The sequence below is a fragment of the Pleurotus ostreatus genome, assembly GCF_014466165.1.
Source record: "Pleurotus ostreatus strain PC9 chromosome Unknown scaffold_10, whole genome shotgun sequence".
NCBI classification, from domain to species: Eukaryota; Fungi; Basidiomycota; class Agaricomycetes; order Agaricales; family Pleurotaceae; genus Pleurotus; species Pleurotus ostreatus.
In genome coordinates, this window is record NW_023503165.1 from 615,074 (window position 1) to 638,227 (window position 23,154).

The 23,154-nt window shown below is 50.5% G+C and overlaps 7 protein-coding genes across 7 annotated transcripts; 5 read left to right on the forward strand and 2 right to left on the reverse strand.

Annotated features, from left to right (window-relative positions):
- Nucleotides 1-1,476: 1,476 nt before the first annotated feature.
- On the forward strand, nt 1,477-9,409 carry PC9H_001944 (uncharacterized protein; the record flags this gene model as incomplete). Its single annotated transcript, XM_036771590.1, has 18 exons — nt 1,477-1,653; nt 1,702-1,845; nt 1,895-2,079; nt 2,134-2,642; nt 2,695-2,798; nt 2,861-4,399; nt 4,453-5,072; nt 5,122-5,809; nt 5,862-7,289; nt 7,338-7,479; nt 7,529-7,603; nt 7,657-7,764; nt 7,816-8,076; nt 8,134-8,157; nt 8,209-8,753; nt 8,808-9,122; nt 9,181-9,260; nt 9,319-9,409. 18 exons carry the CDS (start codon nt 1,477-1,479, stop codon nt 9,407-9,409), a joined length of 7,035 nt encoding a protein of 2,344 aa, XP_036626211.1.
- Nucleotides 9,410-9,667: 258 nt separating this feature from the next.
- Nucleotides 9,668-11,674, reverse strand: PC9H_001945 (uncharacterized protein; the record flags this gene model as incomplete). Its single annotated transcript, XM_036771591.1, has 9 exons — nt 9,668-9,696; nt 9,750-9,875; nt 9,928-10,053; nt 10,105-10,456; nt 10,516-10,665; nt 10,717-10,830; nt 10,883-11,392; nt 11,443-11,501; nt 11,551-11,674. The coding sequence occupies 9 exons, from the start codon at nt 11,672-11,674 to the stop codon at nt 9,668-9,670; spliced, it is 1,590 nt and encodes a 529-aa protein (XP_036626212.1).
- A 1,050-nt stretch (nt 11,675-12,724) lies between these two features.
- On the reverse strand, nt 12,725-15,092 carry PC9H_001946 (uncharacterized protein; the record flags this gene model as incomplete). The annotated part of the gene is made up of 4 exons (XM_036771592.1): nt 12,725-12,782; nt 12,841-13,340; nt 13,400-13,489; nt 13,539-15,092. 4 exons carry the CDS (start codon nt 15,090-15,092, stop codon nt 12,725-12,727), a joined length of 2,202 nt encoding a protein of 733 aa, XP_036626213.1.
- A 1,049-nt stretch (nt 15,093-16,141) lies between these two features.
- Nucleotides 16,142-17,565, forward strand: PC9H_001947 (uncharacterized protein; the record flags this gene model as incomplete). Its single annotated transcript, XM_036771593.1, has 4 exons — nt 16,142-16,226; nt 16,296-16,737; nt 16,790-17,400; nt 17,453-17,565. The coding sequence occupies 4 exons, from the start codon at nt 16,142-16,144 to the stop codon at nt 17,563-17,565; spliced, it is 1,251 nt and encodes a 416-aa protein (XP_036626214.1).
- A 644-nt stretch (nt 17,566-18,209) lies between these two features.
- On the forward strand, nt 18,210-19,901 carry PC9H_001948 (uncharacterized protein; the record flags this gene model as incomplete). The annotated part of the gene is made up of 14 exons (XM_036771594.1): nt 18,210-18,266; nt 18,318-18,332; nt 18,397-18,431; nt 18,480-18,513; nt 18,562-18,679; nt 18,731-18,742; nt 18,801-18,814; nt 18,869-18,977; nt 19,046-19,200; nt 19,270-19,327; nt 19,374-19,444; nt 19,501-19,517; nt 19,570-19,726; nt 19,773-19,901. The coding sequence occupies 14 exons, from the start codon at nt 18,210-18,212 to the stop codon at nt 19,899-19,901; spliced, it is 981 nt and encodes a 326-aa protein (XP_036626215.1).
- Nucleotides 19,902-20,209: 308 nt separating this feature from the next.
- On the forward strand, nt 20,210-21,172 carry VMA4 (V-ATPase V1 sector subunit E; the record flags this gene model as incomplete). The annotated part of the gene is made up of 6 exons (XM_036771595.1): nt 20,210-20,263; nt 20,321-20,401; nt 20,460-20,542; nt 20,599-20,913; nt 20,969-21,056; nt 21,110-21,172. The coding sequence occupies 6 exons, from the start codon at nt 20,210-20,212 to the stop codon at nt 21,170-21,172; spliced, it is 684 nt and encodes a 227-aa protein (XP_036626216.1).
- A 655-nt stretch (nt 21,173-21,827) lies between these two features.
- PC9H_001950 (uncharacterized protein) lies at nt 21,828-23,090 on the forward strand (the record flags this gene model as incomplete). Its single annotated transcript, XM_036771596.1, has 5 exons — nt 21,828-21,848; nt 21,903-21,976; nt 22,029-22,366; nt 22,422-22,556; nt 22,618-23,090. 5 exons carry the CDS (start codon nt 21,828-21,830, stop codon nt 23,088-23,090), a joined length of 1,041 nt encoding a protein of 346 aa, XP_036626217.1.
- Nucleotides 23,091-23,154: the final 64 nt, after the last annotated feature.

A 23,154-nucleotide genomic window follows, 5' to 3' on the forward strand; every position in this document is an offset into this window, starting at 1 on the left:
TCACTTGTCGTCGATAACGCTCGAGTCAAGGCGCACTGGCCCACTCCAGAGTAACGACAAAGCTGTTAAATAGTTTGCAACTAGTCTGACCGTTTTTTACACGAGGCTGAACTGTAGGCGCGTTTGACAAGGCGGACGTCCGTCTTACAGTGAGCCTTAGTCGCGTCCATGAGGGAAAGTGTGGCGCGGAGCGGCGAGAGCTACACGAAGTTCGCGCAAAGATCATTGTTCAGCACTATGTATAGTAATCTTACCAGAAGCCACTTATACCTGTTGCCTACTAATTGCCTTAGACTCGGAGAAACGGTGAAGGAACACACGAATATGCTAGAAATTCGGACAAGCGCGAAGCACAGCAAGAGACAGCAGGCACATCAATTGCAACCTACGAAATATATAATATTGATTCTACTCGACCTACGGACGGAAGAGGGTGTCCGCTGGTGCGCGTCCCACTCGCTTTCGAAACTCCAAAGTACTTTGAGTCGAAGCCATCCATATCCCGTAATGCACAAGTCATGGCAAAGATGATTAGAGTAACGCTAAACTTGGTGTTCAATTCTCCCTTTGCTGGGATACATAGATACATCGTGTTGGCTTTCCAAGTAGCGTAAACGTTGAGATGCGGATGTTTGACAAGATTGGAGGCAACGGCCAGATCATTATAGGGTGATCAGCGTGCGAGGCTAGGTCCTCGTTCCTGCACACCGATGTATCTCCTGACCTCCTCTGCCCATTCCATTCTTCGACATATTGAAAGAACTGTCGGCGTATCCCCTTTCGCCTATGAATTGATGCTCTCATCTCCCTCATATGCCACACTTGATTTTGATATATAGCATCGAGTCGAGAGTCGGCTTGGCTTCATCCCGAATTCACCAACAAAATCATCGACTTTTTTTTACTAAACCAGGGGGGGTCACGAGGAGGCTAGGAACAGTGGGTGTTGATTGAGATGGAACGAGGTCGCTATCTACTGAAGGTGAATAATGCTTGGTGCTGGGATCGATGTAGTCCGTGCATTCGAGGCAGCACAGTATTACTGGGATAAAGAAACCGAAGCCCTTCGGCCATTTGATGACAGGTTCCCCAACTTTCCTTCGGTATTATAGATATCGAAATGCCCTTGTGAATGGCAGAGGTTTCCTGCTGATTACTCATTGTAATAGCCTCAACTTCGCAAAGGGCGTTTAGGGCTCAGGCTTTGAGGGCAAGAGTTTTAGATTCGGGGTGAGGTATAGCCGTCGTAGAGCTAGAAGGCATATTAGATGTGGGTAATACCATATGTCAGTGACGGTTTACTTTCCGTATATCAAGTCGCTCACTGAGAGCAATGTCATGCAGGATCTTAGCGCTCGTATATCTTATCTAATCTGAAATTGCCGCTTTAGGAAGTGTTGAACATTGAGGCTTGCCCGACAATTGACTAGCATTCCGTTCTTTCTTTACGTTCCTTTGCGTGAAACGCGCCCCGTAATGGTTGCGCCGAGGCTATCGCAAAGTGCGGAGGCTGCTAGAGCTGCTGCTCAACAAGCAGAATTTAACGAGAAGAAATGGGTCTGGGTTCCCGACGACAAAGAAGGCTATGCCGCAGGCTGGATATCCAAAACCGAGGGGGATATGGGGGACATTGTCCTATCGTCTGGAGGAGAGGTGCGCTTCAAGCTTTATGTCGTCGCGTTCTAGCTAACGCGGCCGTAGATCCGCCGAGTGCCTCTATACGCCTTGTCCAAGATGAACCCCCCAAAGTTCGATCGCGTAGAAGACATTGCCGATTTGACGTTCTTGAACGAGGCCAGCGTCGTCCATAATCTGCGCCTAAGGTACGGTTCCGGAGCTATCTATGTGAGTCTACGTCGCGCCTCCTTTGAACGATCACTTATGGCCACCCAAGACATATTCAGGATTGTTCTTAGTCGCTATTAATCCGTATCAGAATCTACCGCTATACTCAGATGCTATCGTGCAACAATACCGGGGCCGGAGGCGCGATGAGAATCCACCACACATATTCGCCGTCGCAGAACGGGCTTGGGTGAACATGGGGGATGAACGCGAGAACCAGAGTATACTAATCACGTACGCCCACCCTTGTGCTCTCTCCTAGGTGTTTATCTGAGTCCCCGTTCCTAGAGGCGAGTCTGGCGCTGGGAAGACGGAGAGCACGAAGAAAGTAATCCAATATCTCGCTGCGATTGCCACTGACGCGCACTTGCCGTCCACACCCTCGCATTCACGGTCACCAACCGTCGCCCCTTCCTCGTCCTTCGGCGCTATAATGCCAGCGTCAGGACTCCCGAGAAATAGTTCCTTCAAGCGAAGCGGGCACACAGCTAGCCCGTCGACGTCGGGCTCCGGCTCCTACATGACGGCAAAGGATAGGCTCGGGCTCCTGGAACGACAAATTCTGCAGGCGAACCCTATTCTGGAGGCGTTCGGAAATGCGCAAACGCAGAGAAACAACAACTCTAGTCGGTTTGGAAAGTTCGTGAGGATCATGTTCTCACCTGACGGGAGTATCGCTGGGGCGTACATCGACTGGTATCTCTTGGAAAAGAGCCGTGTTGTTGCCAGGAGTGAAGCAGAGCGTAGTTTCCATGTATTCTACCAGCTGATGGCCGGAGGTGGCAGGCAGTTCAAAGGTGTGTATCTCATCCGTCCCCCCTATTGCAGACTGATCGACGATCGGAACAGAGTCCCTGCTCTTGGACGGCGGAATAGAAGATTACGGCTACCTGAACCAGAGCAGACGGGAGGTCGATGGAGTGGATGATAAAGAAGAGTGGTCCCATCTCAAGGTCAGCACGCCCCAAATAGCATGAGACATCGCGAATTCATTTCACCGCTTCACTCTGTATAGTCCGCTCTAGACGTAGTTGGGTTCTCGCCGGCGGAGCAGTTCGATTTATTCCGCGTAGTCGCCGCCATTATGCACATTGGGAACATCACCGTCACTTCAACGCGCTCCGACGATGCTCTCATGCCTAATCCATCACAGGTCGAACGGGTGTGCCATTTGCTTGGCATCCCCGTTGCCGAATTCACTCGGGCAATCCTACGCCCCAGCGTTCTTGCGGGGCGCGAATGGGTGTCACAGGCGAGAACCCAACAACAGGCGCTCGACGAACTGGCGTCGCTGTGTAAGACGCTTTACGAGAAGACGTTCGGGCTGTTGGTAGATAGGATCAACCGCGCGCTCGACAGGCCGTCCTCAAAGTCGACCTTCATCGGCGTGCTGGATATCGCCGGTTTCGAGATCTTCGATGTCAACGGGTATGAGCAGCTTCTAATCAACTACACCAACGAGAAACTGCAGCAGTTCTTCAACCACCATATGTTTGTCTTGGAGCAGGAGGAATATTCTCGGGAGGGGATTGAGTGGGACTACGTGAACTTTGGGCTCGACCTACAGCCGACGATTGACTTGATTGAAGCCAACGGTGGCTCAATTGGTATTCTGAGCTGCTTGGATGACCAGTGCATCATGCCTAAGGCGACAGATGCAACCTTCACACACAAACTGCATCAAATGTGGGGCACGGAAGTGGACGAGTCGAAGTATCACCCAGGCATGGACAAATACGAACCAACCCGATTCGAGCAGGGCTTCATCGTCCAGCACTATGCGGGCAAGGTTGAGTACAGGACGGACGGGTGGCTGGACAAGAACAAGGATCCGCTAAACGACAACATCACTCGGGTTCTCGCAGCCTCAAGCGAGCGATTCGTTGCCTCGCTGTTTGCCGACTATGACGACTTGCCTGCGCCAGGCACAACGCAGAACATGTTCACCGTTGGCAAGCGTCGCGTCCTCAAAAAAGGGGCCTTCCGCACTGTCGGCCAACGACACAAGGAGCAACTAGCCAGTCTGATGAGTCAGCTGCACTCCACCCAACCCCATTTCGTGCGGTGCATCGTGCCCAACACGAACAAGAAGCCCGCCAGAGTCGACGTCCCTCTAATTTTAGATCAGCTACGGTGCAATGGTGTCTTGGAAGGTATCCGAATTGCACGTCTGGGGTATCCCAACCGTCTCCCCTTCGTCGAATTCCGTCAGCGCTACGAGGTCTTAACCCCCGGGATCATCCCACGCGGATACATGGACGGGCGCAAGGCCTGCCTGCTCATGGTCGATGCCTTGGATCTAGACAGGACTATATACCGCGTCGGAACGTCGAAGATTTTCTTCAAGGCCGGCGTGCTCGCCGCACTCGAGGAGCGACGCGATGCCCTACTGTACGAGATATTCTCCCGGCTGCAAGCAGTCGCTCGGATGTACACGGCCAGGAGGCAGATGAAGAAGATATTGAACAGGGCTGTGGCCATCCGCACAATCCAGAAGAACGCTCGTATTTATGGCGAATTGAGAGATTGGCCATGGTGGCAACTTTATACCAAGGTGATAGCACCCGTTACTCCGGCGTTCATACAACCACATTAATGATAAACTAGGTTCGCCCCCTTCTGGCTGCTACTCGCAACGACGACGAGCTACGAAAGAAAGAAGCTGAGCTGGCTCTCATCCGAGAGAGAGCTGAAAGGGACAAGCAGGAGAAAGAGGCGTTGGAGAACCTGAAGATGTCCCTGGAAACGGAGAAGAGGAGAGTGGAGGACGAGCTGGAGGCCGAGAGGGCAGTTGGCCTGGAGAAGGACGCGATTTTGGATCGGAGCAAGCACAAGGAAGCGGAACTCGAGGAGGAAATCGCTGCATTGCAGTCGTATCTTGAGACACAGGATCGGCACCTTGACGATATTCGGAAGATGCAGAAGGAGAAAGACGGAACGCATGAGCTGCTGAAGCAAGCATTTGAGCAAGCCGCCGAGCATCTCGTACGGCTGGAGAACGAACAGCAGGAATGGGTGAAGCGCGAGGAGCAGCTTGTGGAAGAACTGCGCGAGCACCACGAGCACCTCCAGGCACTCCAAGCCGATCACGAAGAACTCACGAAGGTCAGCGAAGACTTGCAGAGCCTCGTCGTCCAACGCGAAGAGGATCTTGCGCGTGCCAAGGAAAGGACGGAAGCCCTTGTCGCTGAGCTGGAAGGGAAACTCGGCGTCGAGCACAAGAACAGGTCTGTTAAACTGACGCCCATTTCTGCGCCATGCTAACGACACGTACAGAGAGGCCATGAAGAGCAGAGTAGACGCTTTGGAACAAGAGGCTCATCAAACGAAGGAACAACTGACGGAGTTGACGCGGACCGCGACTGAATACTCTAGCATGCTCCAGAGGAAGGAAGAGCGGATCGTACAGCTGCTCGACCAGTTGGACACTATCAAAGCAGAGCGAGACTCCTCTTCGAAACAGGTGATAGAATTGCAGAGCGACATCGATACTCTCATGGCCGAATTAGACGCGGACAAGCTTGATAAAGAGCGCAGCGCAGCCGCTCGCACTAAACTGGAGGAGGAGTTAGATGATCTGCGAGCGCTCATGCAAGCAAAGACGAGTGAGGAGTCCAAGCGCTTGGAGGTGGAAAAGAGCCGGGAAGAAGAGCTTGCTGAGCTGCGACGTCAAGCGTCTACACTACAGCAGGAACTCAGCGAATCCCGCAGACTTGCTGCCGAAACCCAGAACAAGCTCAAAGTTGAGCTCGATCACATCTCGCGAGACCACCACTCGTTAGAGCGTAGTCATCAATCACTTCTTGACAGAGAACGCGCTGGGCAGGCGGAGCTGACCAAGGCACAGGCCTCGGTTGCCGAGCTCGAAAAGTCCAAACGAGCAGCTGAATCCGAACTACAAGCCGTCCGTACCAGACAAGCCAACACTGACAATGAGCTGTCTACGACGTTGAAGAGCAAAACGGTAAGATTTATACGATTCAGTCAACCATCGCCCACTAACTTCAGTCATACAGGATCTTGAACGTCAATTAGTTGCCATCCAATCCCGTCGAGACGAACTTGAAGACTCTTTCATGGAAGCTGAAAGAGAGAAGCTAACGCACCTTCGCCACCTTGAGGCTGCGAAGAAGAGCCTGGAGAGCGAGAACAAGAAATCGGCGCAGCTCGAGAAGACTATCGCAACTATGAAATCAGAGTTAGCAACTCTCAAGGACCAAAACGTCAAGCTCGATAGGGATCTTAACAAAGCCTTGAAAGACGTGAAGGACCGCGAATGGGAGATCAAGAAGTTTGAATCTCGTCAAGACAAGATCACTGTAGAGCATATTCACGTCTACGAGAAAGTCAAGCGTGCTACAGACCGTGAACTCCAGAACCTCAAACAGGAACTCCAGCAGAACGAGACTTATATTCGATCTCTGGAGAGGATGCGAGATCAGCTAAAGACTGAGGCAGAGGATCTGGAAAGGCGGACTCAACAGGAAAGTCTTGAACTTCGGTCAAAGGACAAAGCTGTCAAATCATCCGAAGACAAAGCTGCCCGAGCGCAAGTAGACCTGGAAACGGAACGAAAGGCCAAAGAGCTAGCAGAGATGCGCGCGAAGAAACTCGAGTCGGATCTCAAGGCTGCTCAGGATCAACTTGTTGAATTGTCTCAAGAGGTGTTAGCAGCTCAACGGTCGAAGGACAACTTGGAGATGGAGCTGATGCGAATAGCAGACGAAACCGAAACACCCAACTCCGTCGCCCGGGCACATCGAGAGTACCAGTCCAGGATTGCTCAGTTGGAAGGACAGCTTGAAGAGGCGGAAAGTGGGCGAGAGACTTCGGACAAGATTCGTGAAGTTATGGAGAGACAACACGCCGAAATTCGTCAACTCATATTGTCCCATAACCCGAACGACCAAGGGTTCCAGTCGCGACTGCTAGAGGAGCTTCAGCATACTGAAGACCGGTTGAGTAAGGAAATGAACGGCCGCGCTCAAAATCTGAAGGCTAATCGTAAATTGGATTTCACTACCATGGCAAACGTTACTCCGACGAAGGCATCAACTCCCAAGCGCGTTCGCACCGAATCCCTCCCCGATCCCGCCCCGCGTCCCGATCCACAAGTTGGCGCACTCAAGCAACAGGTCCAAACGCTTGAAATACAGATGGCTGCTTCTGACCGCATCCGCCGACACCTAGAGAGTGCTATTCGTGACATGCTGGCCGAACTAGAAAGGAGCGATGATTCGAAGCAGTCGCTTCAAAACTATCGACAACGGCTGACGAACGAGAACACGAGACTCACCGAATTGCTTCACGAGGAATCAGAGGCTCGTCGTGCCGCGGAAGCTGCCCAAATTGACGGTGTCCAGGCAATGTGGAACAAGTTCCAAAACACTATCGCTGAGGAGCGCGAAAGTTACGCTCGATTGGAAGAGTCGAGGAAGGCTCTCGTAAGTAATACCTGGTCTCTTTGGGCTGTATCTCATTCCCCATGATAGGTGGTCCAACAACGCACGGCTCAAGCAGAGATCGAAAGTCAGCGATCACAACTTCGTGAAGCCTCCTCGTCAAAGAAGCAGCTCCAGAGCGAACTCTCCCAGTTGCAACAGGAAGTGGCTGTCGCGAAGAATGAAGCCTCAGGTGGGTCCAATCAATCGGACCTTTCAGTATCAGGCTAATTCTTGCTCAGCGGCTAAGCGCCAATTGCAGAAGCGCTTACAAGAAGACGAAATCTCCTCCACAACATCGTCCGCAGCACAACTAGGTACGCCTCAAAATATCTCGTGGATAGCAGTGTATGCTAACATTACTGTACAGAGCTTCGTGCTGTAATTGAGACATACCAGGCCAAAGAAGGAGAATACCGAAGCAAACTTGAAGCCGCTGAGATCGCCCGTGCCAAGGCGGCCCGTGCTGAGGCTCATGGTACCTGTATTCTCTATGTCTCTCTCCACGAGGCTGACTCCCCTTTTGTAGCTCGTCGCAGTCTTACTGATATGGAAAAGACACATGCCCAAGCAGTAGAAGAACGGAATGCCTCCGAAGCCCGCCTCCAAGCGACTGAGAAGAAACTCCGTGAGCTGGAGAATAAGTTCGAGGAAGAGAATCGTGAGGCCACAGATCTGAGCTTGCTGCATCAGCGTCTGGTAGAAGAACTGCAAGACGAACGAAAGCAGCACCAGGAAGATCTGAAGACTCGGGACTTCACTGCTGACCAGGTACAGAAGAAGTACCAAGGTGCGATCAGCTATTTGATCCCCTGTAGATGATCACAGCTGACACGATTGGGTACAGCTGAATTGGCACAGCTCAGCGAAGGTATAGTTCACCAGATATCAGACCCGGGAGAGGTACTCATTTGCTCTATAGAACTTCAATCACAGCGTGAGAGTATTAGTCGACTTCGTGAAGACAACCGCAAGATACGCTCTGATTACGACCAGCTTCTCTTTGATTACAACAACGAATCTTCGAGTATCGGCGGCTGGAAGAAAGAGAAGGAGCGTATGGAGACGAAGATTGAGGATCTCAACAAGGCGTACACTGCTTCAGAGAGTGCCCAAGCTGAACAGCAAGCTCAAATTGTCGCCCTTCATTCTCAAGTTCGTGAACTACGAAGTGTCTTGAATGATGCCGAAGCGGAACGTACGATGTTGCAGAAGGCTCGACGCGCTCTTCAGGCTGAACTAGAGTCTATCAAGTTGGATTATGTCGACACCAACAAGATGTCTTCAGATCGAGAACTTCAGAAATTGCAGCTGAAGAAGCAAGATCTCGAGCGAGCGTTGGATGAACAAGAGGACCGTGTCAAACAAGCGCTCGACCGTATGAAGGAGAAGGAAGCGTACGCAGCGAAATGCCAAGCCGAGTTATACCAACTTCAAGAAGAGAACTCGGCACTAGAGAAACTTAACGTACGTTTAACCATAAATTTCTTCGAGTAATTTGTCTGCTAACTTTTGTCATAGGCCAATCTCGACAAGCAGGTCAAGGAGCTTAACGTTCGTGTTGTGGATTTGGAGACGAAATCGTATACAAATTCACCTCGGTCCACTATCTCAACGCGCCGTGCAGAGAGCAAGATAGAAGAGCTCACTAACCAGCTGCATCAATCTGGGAAGGAGAAATCCGAGAACTCTAGGTCCCTCCGTGCAGCCGACAAGCTCGCTCGCGATGCCAAACTCCAAATCGTCGAAAGCGATCGGCAGAGGCAGAAGCTAGAGGAAGAGCGGAAGGCCTACGAGAATCAGATAGAAGATCTGAGAAAAGCAATGGACAAGATGGTAGGACGACTCGCCCAAACGTGAATGTTACATTCTGCTTACAGGGTACTTTTCATAGCAAACGGAGGAAAGCACGCTTCAAGCCATGAAACGACGTGCCGAGCGAGAAGCTGGCGACTTCAGGCAAAAGACCTTAACGTAAGAATCGCAACCTTACTATCTCCTATACCGTTGCCGACACACACTCTTATTGTAGCCTTGAGCGCGAAGTCGAAAGACTGCGAAGTAGACTCGACCGACCAACCTCTTCATTGCTAGATTCTCCTTCTGGCTCCCCGCGGAAATAATCGCTCATTACTGACAGTTTCATCCTACTCATTTGTGTCTATAATTACGTCGCATTGTAATAGTCTGCACTGGCACCCTTTCGTACTCTGTAGCATGGTTTGTTGTACAAAATACCCACGGACATTGGCTGCTCTCAACTACTTACTTCTCTTTAACTCGAGTACGTTCAATCATGATTTTCTTTCCAATTGTAATGATACATCATATGAATTACATTCACGTTTGCATTCCAGTAAGACGGTAACGTTTAAAGCCCTCTACAACCGACTTGGCCCTGGGGGTCCACCTTGCACCGCGATCAGTTTATATTCATTCAGTGGGCGGTGGACTTGAAGGCACCTATGTTGCATCTGAAACGAAGGGCCTCGGCAGCAGGCTTGACCTTCAAAGGAGCAACTGGGTTAGCACCCACGGCCTTTGCAATGCGGTCCGAAAGATCCTGGTCGACAGCTGCCCACACGGAGACTATTTGAAACAGTGAGACGCGGCGTTAGACACGCAGGAACAGAGAACTTACGTTGTCTGTCCCTGACGACGGCACTCTTGACACCACCGAAGTGCCCTGCAACGTTTTTGACGTAGGCCTCTCTCTGCTGGTCGTTCCAGACCTTCTGCCACAGCACCCTGGGCTGCTCAAAGTCCACTGCCAGACCTCGATGAGTTGGTTGCCGTTAATCTTATATAGACGACTCACGCTCAGTGATCTCTCCAAGATCCCGGTAGGCACCGCCAATGAAGTTCTCGTGGCGTGCCATCCTCTCTTGGTTGCGGCAACCAGCCTCAAGGGTCTCCTTATTGGAGATGTATGTGAGGGGTTGAATGCTGCTCTGGTAGTTCGGGCGATTCCCTTGGTTGTTGGTAACGGTCATAGGTCCATCTCGCTGGAAGTTGGCCACTGGGACGATGGGCGCGTTTACGGGGATCTGATGATAGTTGGCTCCGAGACGGTGGCGATGAGTATCCGGGTAAGAGAACAGACGCGATTGAAGAACAGGGTCAGCCGAAGGCTCAATGTACGGAACCAAGTGAGAAGGAGCGAAAGCAGCCTCAAAGCGGATCGCGATATAATCAGCAAACAATCGATAGGGATCACCGCGACACTCACTTGTTCGATCTCGGCAAAGTAGTTCTTGGGATTTTCGTCGAGGACGAATCTGCCGATCGGACGAAGGGGGTAGTCCTTGTGGGGCCAAACTTTGGTCAGATCGAGGATGTTGTAACGGAAATTCTCCGCCTGCTCTGGAGTCATCGTTTGCTGTATATATGATGAGTGGTTGTAAATCTGTACGGCGAGTAAAGTACTGACGATGTACACGGTCCACGAAGGGAAGTTGCCAGCTTCGATGGTTCTGAACAGCTTCTCCGTGCTGTAGTCGGGGTTGTCAGCGGTAAGCCTATGGGCAGTCTCACCATCGAGTGTCTAAAGTATTATGGTGAGTTGATATTTATGTACGCTTGAGCTCGATTCTTACCTTGAAACCGCTGTCCGCACGGCAGTGTACTTGAACGTAAGTGAACGATCCGTCATCTTTCAACCACTTGAACGTATGGCCGGAGTACCCGTGCATCTGGTGAACACCGTCGGGGGTTCCGCGGTCTGAGAAGAGGATCATCATCTGATGAATGGACTCTGGGTTCTGGCCCAAGTAATCCCAGAACATATCCGCATCCTTAAGGTGAGTCTGCGGGTCTCTCTTCTGAGTATGGATGAAATGCGGGAATTTTGCCGGGTCCCTGATGAAGAAGATAGGCGTGTTGTTGAACACCCAGTCCCAGTTGCCCTCTTCAGTACGAAGTTTGAGAGCAAAGCCACGAGGATCGCGGGCGGTGTCTGCAGAGCCAGACTCTCCTCCGACGGTGGAGAATCGAGCCGTCAGACGAACTTTCTTTCCCACAGAGGAGAGCAGCTTGTTGGATGTGATATCCGCGCAGCTATGCGTTACTTCGAAGTAACCGTGAGCCCCTGCAGCATTGGCGTGTACCTAGACGGCAATCAGGCATAGAGATAGGGGGTCTCCTGAAGATAACGCACGACACGCTCAGGAATACGCTCCCTATCGAAATGGGCGAGCAAGTCGATGTGGTGGAAGTCTAGGCAGACGATGAGAATAATAAGTATGAGTGCCCTCGACGACCGCACCTTGCAACAAGAGAGGTCCGTGGAGCCCAGCACGTTGGGCAGCATACGGCTCTGCTACGGGCGCACCATTGGAGGTGGTGTAGACGGCGCCGTCCTTTTTGTCGAAGACTTCTTGAGTGGGCATTTCAGAGGACGTGAGATGTTCTGTACGGGAGTCATCCCACCATAAATCCTGACCTTTATATGTGCAAGCATGGGTGCATCATCATGCAGGTGACTCGCTGACCATGAAATCTCACTAAATCCACTAGCCCTGATTGGATAGAGATGGGCTTCGGCGGGTATTTCAAATCCCGCGGCGTATCTTCATTGCTTTCCTCTCCTCACCGTTGCCAGTCGTCTGGGTCCAACGCTGGCGTAAGGCATAACCGGTTCCCGTCGTTCACTAGAATTTGCAAAGTTATGCATATGAAGAGTGCTGCTCATACCCACAGCCTGACAAACATGGGTCACCGAAGCTGTTCCTTTACTTCCCTGCGTGTCCAGAACCATGAGAGGCTGGGTGCGGTCACCGGCGCAGTTCTCATCTGTGGAGGCATCAGCTGATGTCCCGTAGTTGTTAGTAACGATCATCTGAGTGTATGGCGAATACAGGGGCCAGTCACCCCAATCGTGAATGTTCCGGCCGCCTGTGCTTGTGTACTTGATTATCACCCAATACCTACAGTTCGAGCGCTGCTAACGGACACCCGTGGCTGGCTAAATGAACTTCCCGTTGGATACTTACCTGGCTGAGAATTAAATTGTCTCCTCAATGCGGGGGGGCTTCTGATCCTGGTCGATTCTTGGGGTACAAGAAGGGGACCACACAAGTCCAACGGCAATTTCCTCACCCTAGAATACGACTCAGTCTCACGCTTGTGACAATCCGAGTGTATCTATCCTATACATAGGTCGCGTTGGTGTCTCCTTACGGCAGAATCAGCCACGTCCTAGGCGTCTCCAGCCAGCTCTCCGTGATGTCAGAGCATGAGTATATTTCGTTACAATTCTTGTTACAGTACGATTTACATTCGTGATATTTAGGTTTCGACATTTAGCTACCATCAGTGGGTGCAACATAAGTAAATGAAAATGATGTTACAATGTTACAGAAGAATGTCTGTGAGTAATTTACAGATGTACGAGTGGGCGTTATCAATAACTGATGCGATTAAATCAAATCTGGCATTGATTAGACGGGCTTCGCCTTGAGGTCGAATATTTGGTTATTCTCAATTTCATACCAAGGCCTGCGGAAGTATATCAATAACTCAATATTGCCAACGAAGCGGAAGATAATATACTTACGCGTTGCGAAGGAACGGGTGGGCCTTGATGCCGGCGATAGTCGTCATGCAGTACGGCGACCGCGGGTCATACACCAAGGATTTAATGAAGTCAAGGGCGTCGTGGTTGAGGTATTGTTCATGGTTGGGAGGGATTTCGGAGAAGTTAGGGTGTTCAAAGGCCTCCACGCGGTCCCCGCGCCTCTTCAAAACGTCGCGTCTTGGGAGTTCTCCAGTGAGGAGTTCATAAGTAACGATCCCGAGACTGTAAAAGTCAACCCAGAGATTGTAGATTTGGCCGAGGGACATTTCTGGAGGTGCATATTCCGGCGTGCCCGCAGGCTTCCAAAGTTCGTATTGGGGATAGTTGTAGAGACCACGTCTTCGGTCGATGAAGGCATATTGATGTGAGAGGCCGAAGTCGGTCATATGAAGGTAACCGTCTTTATCTACAAGGATGTTTGCTGGCTTGATGTCGCGGTGAAGGATACCATTCTGCTGCATCAACTCAATCATATGGACCTACAAAACGGCCGGGATGGTTAAGATCGATCTTCTTAACACAGAGTTAAGAAACTCACGATCTGGGCGACATAAACCACAGTTCTCTCCACTGAAAAGCGTTTGCGACGGTACAACCATCGAGAAAGATCACCGCACTTATAATAAGTCTGTTTGATGCCTTAGTTGATGTTAGTTGAGAAAAAGCTGAGGACGGACCTGCACAAGAAAGTAATGCGTAGGTGTCTCCATAGCACCCTGGACTTCGGCGAAAAGAGCTCCGTATGTGGACATGTCAGATTGGTGATATATCTCTCGCCGTACGCATCGCCGCTGATATCCGTGTTCCTTCTCATCGTCATCTTTCTCGATGACCTTGACAGCGTACATTGTCGACGTCTGCAGGTCGACAGTGCGATACACCGAGCCGAAGGTGCCTTGGCCGAGTTTGGCGTCAATAATCAGGTCCCTGATGGGGAAATTAGAGACTGCCGTCCGACCATTGAAAGGCATGAGCATAGGCGAGACGCGTTCTCTGCGGCCAACGAGCAGGAGTTTGTCAGTGACTGGCGGCAGTTCCTTCTTGATTGTCTCGTCCTCATCCAGTGGGACTTCTCCGCCTTCGACTACATGAACGGTCGCATCTATTTCGTTGTCGGTGGGTGTCGGTGGGCAGGACGATGTATCGGAAGTAGAGGGGGCGGGCCGAGTGAACACGATTTCCGTCCCAAAAGTATGACGGGTGATTGGCGCAGCGGTAGCTTCAGATGGAACCGCAATTTGTTTCGCTGTTTCCTTGGGCCGGGTGAACACGACTTGCCCGAAGCTGGGAGGCAATGGCGCGACGGTAGCTTGACGCGAAGGTATGGCTGGGTTCGTTGTTTCCTTGGGACGGGAGAACACAGGCTCCTTCGCCACCTGAGGGGTTGGCAGCAAAGGAACTTCAGGTGAAATTGGAGCTTGAAAGACTGTTGTGTCGGGGCGGGTGAACACAGTCCCCTTCCCAGAGGGCTGGGGCAGGATTCGTGACACGGTAGCCTCGGACGGGCTTGGAGCTTGAAAGACTGGTTCCATGGGCGGGACGAGTAGAGCTAGCTCGGGGTTGCCACTGTCCACGTCGGTGGGAGAACAATTTGCCGCGGTGTCAAGGTCGCCGAACGACGGGAACTGGGGGAACTTGACGTGCTTCAGCAACCAGAGCATGGCGGACGCGATGGCAAACAATAGGGCGTTGATTAAGACTTGTATGAGAATAGTGAGAACTTCGGCGACTTCTGAGACGAATGTCGGAACAGAGGAGTCGGCGAGGGAGAATGTGACTATATTATCAGCAACTGCGTTCAAGTCGCGGATCGAAGTCGCAATGGCCCACAATACGATGGCTAACACCGACTTGACGGAGGGTAATGTAAACATAACAATAGATGTCGAAGAGGGTGGAACGTACTTCACTCGAGCAGATGGATGATGCTGGTATGGAGGAAAGAGGCCATTAACCACTGTGGCAGTAATATCCTGGGTGTATACCCCAATAAGGGTAGTAGATGTTATTTGGTTTGTTTGTCCAAAGTGGCAAGTAATCGCTGCATTGTTCTCGCCGGAGTTTTCCAGTGGTGACTCAGTGATCCGTTCAAGAGCATCTCCATCGTAAGGACCGACCAGCGACTTTAACGAAGTCGTCTCCATGATTTTTGCAAGTGAGTGGCGGGCTGCTGGCCTGGACGAGATGCTGATGTCTGCATTGATACCCGTATATCGACCTCTCGTAGACATTGACGCCGGCTAGGCGAGCATACCCGTAAAATGTCCGGTGGAGGTCTCCAACTTCTCGGCGGTCAGGATATGTCAAGAAAATGCGGGCGTAGCATGTTAGGGCCTGGAGAGTATTACTAGGAGGCGTCGAGGCGTCGCAGGGGAGACCAGAATCAATACAGCATTGTTTAGGCCGAGCCAGTGCCAGAAGGGAAGAGCGGAGAGAACCAAGAGGAGGGGGCAAAAACATCGCGGTCGAGTGTCGATGTAAAGGTGAATTCTAGTGCCTCCGGTTGGTCAGTCTGTTGTTAGCATGAATACGAATGTCTCACTGACTTTGTTTGTAGATTTACGCACCTACAACGGGTACTCATGGGACTTAGCCTATTCGGATAGTCGCTAGGCAAATTAAGGCGCAACACACGGCGCCTTCAATCAGACAACCGAACGTCTAGCATTCAAGCCAGGCCAGACAGTATATGCCAACAAATTTATCATCTCAGTAATACCGGTGAGACAAATCAATCAATAACTTACCGAGCGAATGCGATCGTATTAATATTTTAAACGCACCACGGTGGTGCCAGGAAGTATAATCCATAGTTTAGGCAGCCGAAAAAATGACCAACCAAGTGCCAACGCAACACCTTTACAGCTTTGTGAATCAGAATCGTACGCCTTTTGCAATGCCCAGGAGTGATGTTGACATTCTAGTAGGTTAGACTCATCAGAGCGCCTTGCTTCGTCGAAGTTGAAGATCAATAGTGTTCGTGAGTTTGAAACTTAGCCTGGCAACGATTTTTTGAGAAGTTGAACTTCTCTTGGGCCATATTTCGATGTCCGTATTTGGGATACTAAATAGATAGGGGCACGAACCTGGGGACTTGTACTCCACAAGTAGTCGCGATAAGAGTTGGGGGAGGCCAGGCTCTACAGTCAGACTCAACGTTGTTTTTGATCACTGCCTCAGTGAATTTCAAGGTTCGGGTGAATGAAGAAGAGAAATAAAGGGACCCCTTAAGATGCGCTCGATCATCGATCATCATTGTTGCCAACCGGAGACAGTCACCATGTCGGACGGTATATCTTCCAGATTCAGAGCTTGGTTCCAGAATGGAGGAGGCCGTATTCACCAGGACATTGAGTTCAAGCCCGGTGAGTAAGCTATCTCATTCATCGGTCTGGCTTATTTATCAGGGACTGACTCGAAGCGCAATTTTTGAGTTGACTCTGGCCTCGCTGTCGTGTCCCTCAAACCCCTTCCGAAGGATCTGAATGTCATAACATGCCCTCTGTCCCTCGTTGTTACCCCGGAACTATCTCGAGATGCTTTGTCGTCTCTGGGGTTGAACTGCGTGGGACTCACAGAGAAGCAACTAATTTGCACGTACCTCAGTATGCATTGGGTACTTGATAAAACAAGCCAAGAAAACTCAAGTAGCAGTATCCTACCCCATTTCCGTCACGGACCATATCTGTCTATGATGCCAGACCAGAGCAAGTTGCGAACTTCGCTTCACTTCAATCCGCAAGAGTTGGATGCTTTGAAGGGCAGCAATCTCTACGCGGCAACACTCGATCGCTTGTCTGACATGCAGACCAATTGGACGACGTGTCGTGCTGCTGTGGTGGCAGCGGACGCGTCATTGGCGGGAAATTTTACTTTGTATGTTCGACGTCGCTGCTGTACACAAATGAACCCTTAAGTGTCTTCATAGCGACTTGTATTTGACGGCATCAACATATCTAGCTTCTCGAGCATTCCCTTCTTCGATATTGTCACCGAATCCCACACTTGTTGCCTCTCCTTCCTCCTACCCCGTCCTTCTCCCAGGAATCGACACTCTGAACCATGCACGCGGGCAGCCAGTCACTTGGCTTGTCTCATACCCAGATCAGATTGAGGCCGCCTCGGTACGCGACCCATCTGTTTCCCTCGTTCTTCACGCATCAACGCAAACTGGCGAAGAGCTATTCAACAACTACGGTCCTAAGCCAAATTCCGAGCTCATCCTCGCGTACGGTTTCACTCTCCCAGACAACCCCGACGACACAATAGTGCTTCGGATCGGGGGGCAAGGCGGTACTGGCAAGAAATGGGAAATAGGTCGCGACGCGCAGGGTTTCGACGCCGTTTGGGAAGAGGTTTACACGATCTTCTCCAGCCAGGCAAATGATGAGGAAGTAGAACCTTTCGCAAATGAACTGGACACGGCAAACATGTTGATCGATATGCTGGGTACCCTTCTCGAAAGACTACCCGATGACAATAACTTCGCCATTGAAATACGACACGATGTTCAAACAATGATCAGCCACTATATTGAAGGTAACAATATTATGTACTCAACACGTCCTTCTTAACAAGTAAATTTGATCAGGACAGCAAGGTATTCTCGAAGCAGCTCTACAGTACTGCGAAAAGAAGAGAGAGGATGCTCTGAAAGTCGCCAATGAGCTAGGGTTCGATTTGTCGTTCGACGACGACATTTAAACTCTGCATGTAAACTCTACCACTGAAGATGATCGCTCATGTATAATTTGAATCCCTCCGACCTATCGCGAGCCACATCGGTGCAATGGCTGAGACTCGTTGATGGTGCAGCCTCGAAGGTACGAGAGAAGTTGGTGACCTCTACTAGTAGGTGCTACATGTTCCCCGCAAATGAACATCCTCTTTCCCAACGAGTAGGGCATGTCCGCTTGCTCGAGATATGTGGGTTCTCTATATTCCTGTGCGGGATCAAGAATAAGGTGCACATAGTGTGTGGGTGGCGTATGGAATCAACGGAACGTTAAGGCCGGACGTTATGCGGTGCAATAAGGTGTGTAGTCTCCGCCGGTCCACATGATATACAACTTCTCGTCTCACTTTTTCCCAGACCTAATCATCGCAGTCACTGAATCGCCCATGCGTTCTGTGAGATTGATCTAATATTATAGAGTCAGCCCAACGTGCATCAATGCATCAACACATCAACGCTCCATCTTCATCGGTCAAATTTATTGCTTATAACACCTCGGTTGGCTCCACTTGTATGACTTGCCTCTTTCCTACGCGATGTACCTGCTAGATAGTGTGTGAGTCGATCTCACCTTCCCAGCTACCGAGGCTCCCCCTAACCACCCATATAAAACATGACCAGCAGAGGCCCAACTCTAATTGGCCTTGGTCTCAGCTTATCGTTGTATGGGGTGTGTACCAAATAAGACACCCTGCCATCAGAGTTGACTTACTTGGAATAGGTACTCATCGCCCAGGTACGGATCCGCCGTTGTATTTCAGGCTAGTGGCTATATACTAAAGATAGCACACGGTTTGTAGATGACACTTTATTGGCGAACCTACGCACTTACTTCGTGCGTAGTACCATTCGGAACCCGGGCCTCACTGAGACATTCTGACAGAGACAAGAAAGACAAGATCTGGATTCGCTACTTAGTAAGTCATGTAGGCCCCGCGTTGCTGTCTAGTCTGACATTCCTATAGATGCTCTACCTTTTTGGACTCGAGACCGTGATGGTGGTCTATGACATTGAAGCCACCGCCTCTTGTCTCTTCTCCCCCATACCAGCTCTCAACATACCTGAAGATTCTACAAATCCTTGTGAGTGCTACTTCCTTTTAGATGGTACTTCGCTCAACGGTCTGGCTCAAGTATTATCAACTAGTAAGTGCAGCCATGATATCGTGCCAGTCTCTGTACATTTAACCTTCGTGCTGTATAGATGCTATATTGACGGTACTCTTTACCAATCCTGGCCTACGCTAGCGACTTACTCTCCATGGGGCTTAGGTACTTCTATCTACCCCCGTGCAAATGTTCTTGTCCTGGAGGATTTTCGCCCTCTCGCGTGGCAAACTCATCGCCGCCTCCATAATTGCTCTTGCGGGTACATCGCTCGGTACGATCTAATCTGTTCTCTCTCAAGTCGCCAAGGCTCTTGACTCTCAAGCACCGACTTATTTCTAGTTTCTGGCATGATAACCGCATCCATAACCCCGCGAGGCGTCTTGCTGGCAGAGTTTCAGTTCTCTTCCGACCCTTCGAATATCCCGATGGTGGTCTGGTTGTTATCTTCCGCTCTCGCCGATATCCTCATTACTGTCGGCCTCGTGGCCTATCTAGTACGTTGGGCCCATCTCCAATTAGTGGGCTAAGTGGTCATCTATCTATATATTAACTCTGCGCCTTAGCATCCTCGTAAAACAGGATTTGCATCTACAGACCTTCTTGTTGTTCGAATAATTCGACGTGAGCTCACTAGAAGGGGATTAAGACTGTGCTAATTACCAAGCAGTTGCAATTCAAAGCGGGATGGCGACAACGGCATGCGCAGTCGCAGAGGGGATACTGGTCCTCGAACAAAAGGTACGATCCCCTTGCTTCTCGTACTTGTAGCATAGAGCACTAACAATGTTCCCCAGCGCTTTCAACTCGCTTTGTAAGGGCAGTGCAATCTGTGGTGTAATGGATACTGACACAGAGATGGCCAGCTACTTGATCCCTGAATTCATTTTATCGAAGCTATATGTCAACTCCCTGTTTGCGACGTTGAATGCTCGGGAAAAGTGGAATGGTCTGCTAAGAGATGATCGTCCCACTAGTTTCTTGCAATTCAACAATAACAGTAATCACAATGGCTCGGAACAGGTGAGCATTGTGAATCACCGTAATCTCTGTGCTGACCTGGCTCCAGACGTCTCACACTGGTTACTGTTCTTCGGAAACGCTTGAAGCTGGCATGAGCTCTGTTGCAGGTATCAGAGAAGAGGTACGCAACCCAGCGAGTGGAGTTGCGTTGAATCCGGTTGTGCAGAGACTTTGAGACTCCTGATGTCCCCTTTCCTTCTTCCAACTACATACCGAAGACAACGTCAATTTTTACCAACTACTGTAGCCATAGCGTGTCATATACTACGAACATACACCATACTCAATCTTCCTTTCCGATAGCCAAGTCCCTTCGAAGTACCAAGGCAGAGGTCTGGATGGGTATCCGAGACGTTAGGAGGAAGTCAGGGGGCAGGAGTAAGAAGGCTCATAGTTCCCACGCTCACAAACACAGTATCTTGAGGTCGGTCTGCGGCTCTGAGCACAACTTACTCCGACTCCATCACTACACGCGACATCACGATGACCTCCAGGCCAATGAACGACGATGAGGTGCTCAGCGAGATGAACAAGATGGTCCGCAGTTTACTCGCTGACTCCAGCACGCCAGTGAAGTCTAAGCCGAATCCATAGGTCGCGTTCATCAAGCAAGAGGCATTAGAGAAGGCTCGGGAGATACGAGTCAAGGCAGATGAAGAGTTTGCTATCGAGAAAGTCCGTCGTTGCTCACATGTCCAATGTACAAGGCTAATAACATGCATCGGATCCGTAGGCCAAGCTTGTCAAGCAAGAGCAACAAGCCATTGATGCTCTATACGACAAGAAGCTCAAGGGCGTCGATGTTTCACAGAAGATGTACGCTATATGCGTCTGTGTTATGCAATATATAGGAGCGCTGATCTAAAGCCCAGCGCGCAGTCTACGTTGACCAACAGATCCCGACTAAAGCTCCTTCACCGACGCGAAGAGCACCTCCAAGATCTTTTCGACTCCGCACGTTCCCAAATCTCTACACTTGCCAGCGATAAAGGTCGCTATGTTCAATTTCTGGAAGGCATCATCGTACAAGGCTTCCTACAGCTGATGGAATCGGAAGTGACTATTGAATCACGGAAGAAGGACGTAGAAGAAGTCACTCAGGCGGCGGAGGCGGCTGCTGGGACTTACAGGGACCTAAGCGGGAAGGATATCAAGTTTAATGTCTCAGGGGTCCTGAACGATAACGGGTGAGCTTGCTTAGCCATGAAGGTGTGAAGCTAACGCGAATGTCTGGCGTTATAGAGCTGGTGGTATCAGAATGATAAATGCCTCTGGCAGAATCACAATCGACAATACCTTGGACGAACGGTTACGATTACTGGAGGATCGGGTGAGTGGTGGCGCCTTCGTTTAGATTGACCTTGTGTTGAGATCCCCCATTAGATGCTCCCTGAAATCCGGCGGGATCTGTTTGGAGCGAACGAGAATCGCAAGTTCTATACATAAGATGCCCTTCGATGAGAACCTACCTTTCACTCAATCGCCCATGTAATGAAGTTGCACTACCCTATATGCATGCCAGGAAGCTCATCTACCGCTTGGACATCGCGCTACGCCTAGGCTTCACCTCACATCCTAGAAGTCACGTATGACTTGCTAGTTTCCCCGCATTCCCGATCACTGCTAAGCCCCAGAAAAGCTCAAGTGAGGCTTTGACTATCGTGTATATCAAGCTAATGCCGGTAGGCATCGTGGTATGGTGCCGTTTATATGGGCAACATCCAGGACGCAAGAATCCGCACACGAAATCAGACTCCCAGTCCAGGAAATGATATTCTTGGTTTGGTTTATGTTGAGGTTGATCCTTGCACACCGCGACTTGGAACACTCCGTTGGCCCCTCGCGTCAATGTGTAGGTCCCTTTAGAGTGTCGCTTAAGACCGGGCCGGGCGTGCCCGATGTGTCACCGAGATGGCTTACACCTGATGTTACCAAGATCTGACCAATTAACCATCAAGCATCAAGCATCGCTGCATCAGCAGTCAGTTCACATATGTAGGTGTCCTGGTTATATAAAAGGGAGGCGTCCCGAAGAGACCACCATCGCAATCATCCCAGCTGCAGCAACACTTTCACCCCGCAAGTCATATCTTCCCGCGTAATGTCCAGCGAACGAGTCTTGGTGCGAATTTTAGGACGACGGCATACTTTGTAGTCCCTGACATGCCGCCTATAGGTCACCGGCGCGTCGGGCTACCTTGGCTCGCATATCGTCCAAACCCTCTTAAATTCAGGATACAACATCCGGGCGTCAGTACATTACTAGTTTCAGTTAATAGTTCCTTTACTGACCCCCCATTAGCACAGCTCGCCCCTCCAAAGTTGCCAACCTACAAGCTTCCTACACCGACGTGTACAACACGGAAGACTCACAAAGAGTCCAAGTAGCACCGATATCTGACTTGGTGCACGGCGAATTCCCCGAGATCTTCGAGGGAATTGACGCTCTTATCCATGTTGCGTCTCCTCTGGCGGGTCGCGAAGACCCTGATTCGACGATTAAAACTGCTGTGGAAGGCACACTCAACATGTTACGACAAGCGGAGAAGGCAGGCATCAGTAGAATAGTGGTCACCAGTTCCATCGCTACCGTCATGAACAAAGTAGCAGAGACCAGCGATGCTACTATCAAGGATTCGGGTAAGCCGATTCGCTCATACAATGGCATCGACATCACCACCTTACGCGGAACCAGATTGGAGCTCAGCTCTCAAGGAGGATGTAATCAAAACAGGAAACCCACTCCTCATATACTGCTTCGCGAAGACAGCTGCCGAGAAGGCAGTTTGGGAGTTCGCAGATGCTCATCCTCATGTTGACATCACTACAAGTGAATTTTACTCCTTCTCAAATACTACGAGGAGGTGGTATCGCTCACAACTTTATTCTAGTTAACCCGCCATTCCTCTACGGACCATTTGCTCCCACACAGAAATTCCCGACATTCGATCCCTCTGCTCTATCTACCGTCCTTTTAATCCACCAAATTATTACACCGGACGGCCCCTTCCCCCCTAATGCTGATCACACGGATGTCCGCGACGCAGCCAAAGCCCACGTCCTCGCTTTGAAGGCTCCTCCTTCATCTCTTGTCGGGCGCAAACGCATCTTCATCGCTTCTCCACACAGTCTCGACTTCGCTACCATCACACACTTCATCGCAGAAAAGCGACCAGCTTTGAAGGATAGATTGACACAGACAACCCCGCCAACGATGATGAGGGACCGGGCCCCTGTTGACTTCGCTCGGATCGAACAGGTTCTTGGCTTGAAGAAGGCTGATTTTCATGATGTGGAAGATACAATCCTGGAGACAATTGATCAATTGGTGGGGCTTGAGGCTATATGGAAGTCTGCGACATGATGGCAAATCGATTTCATAAAACGAGTACGCCGCGAATGATATTCAATATACGGGAGTGGTCTAT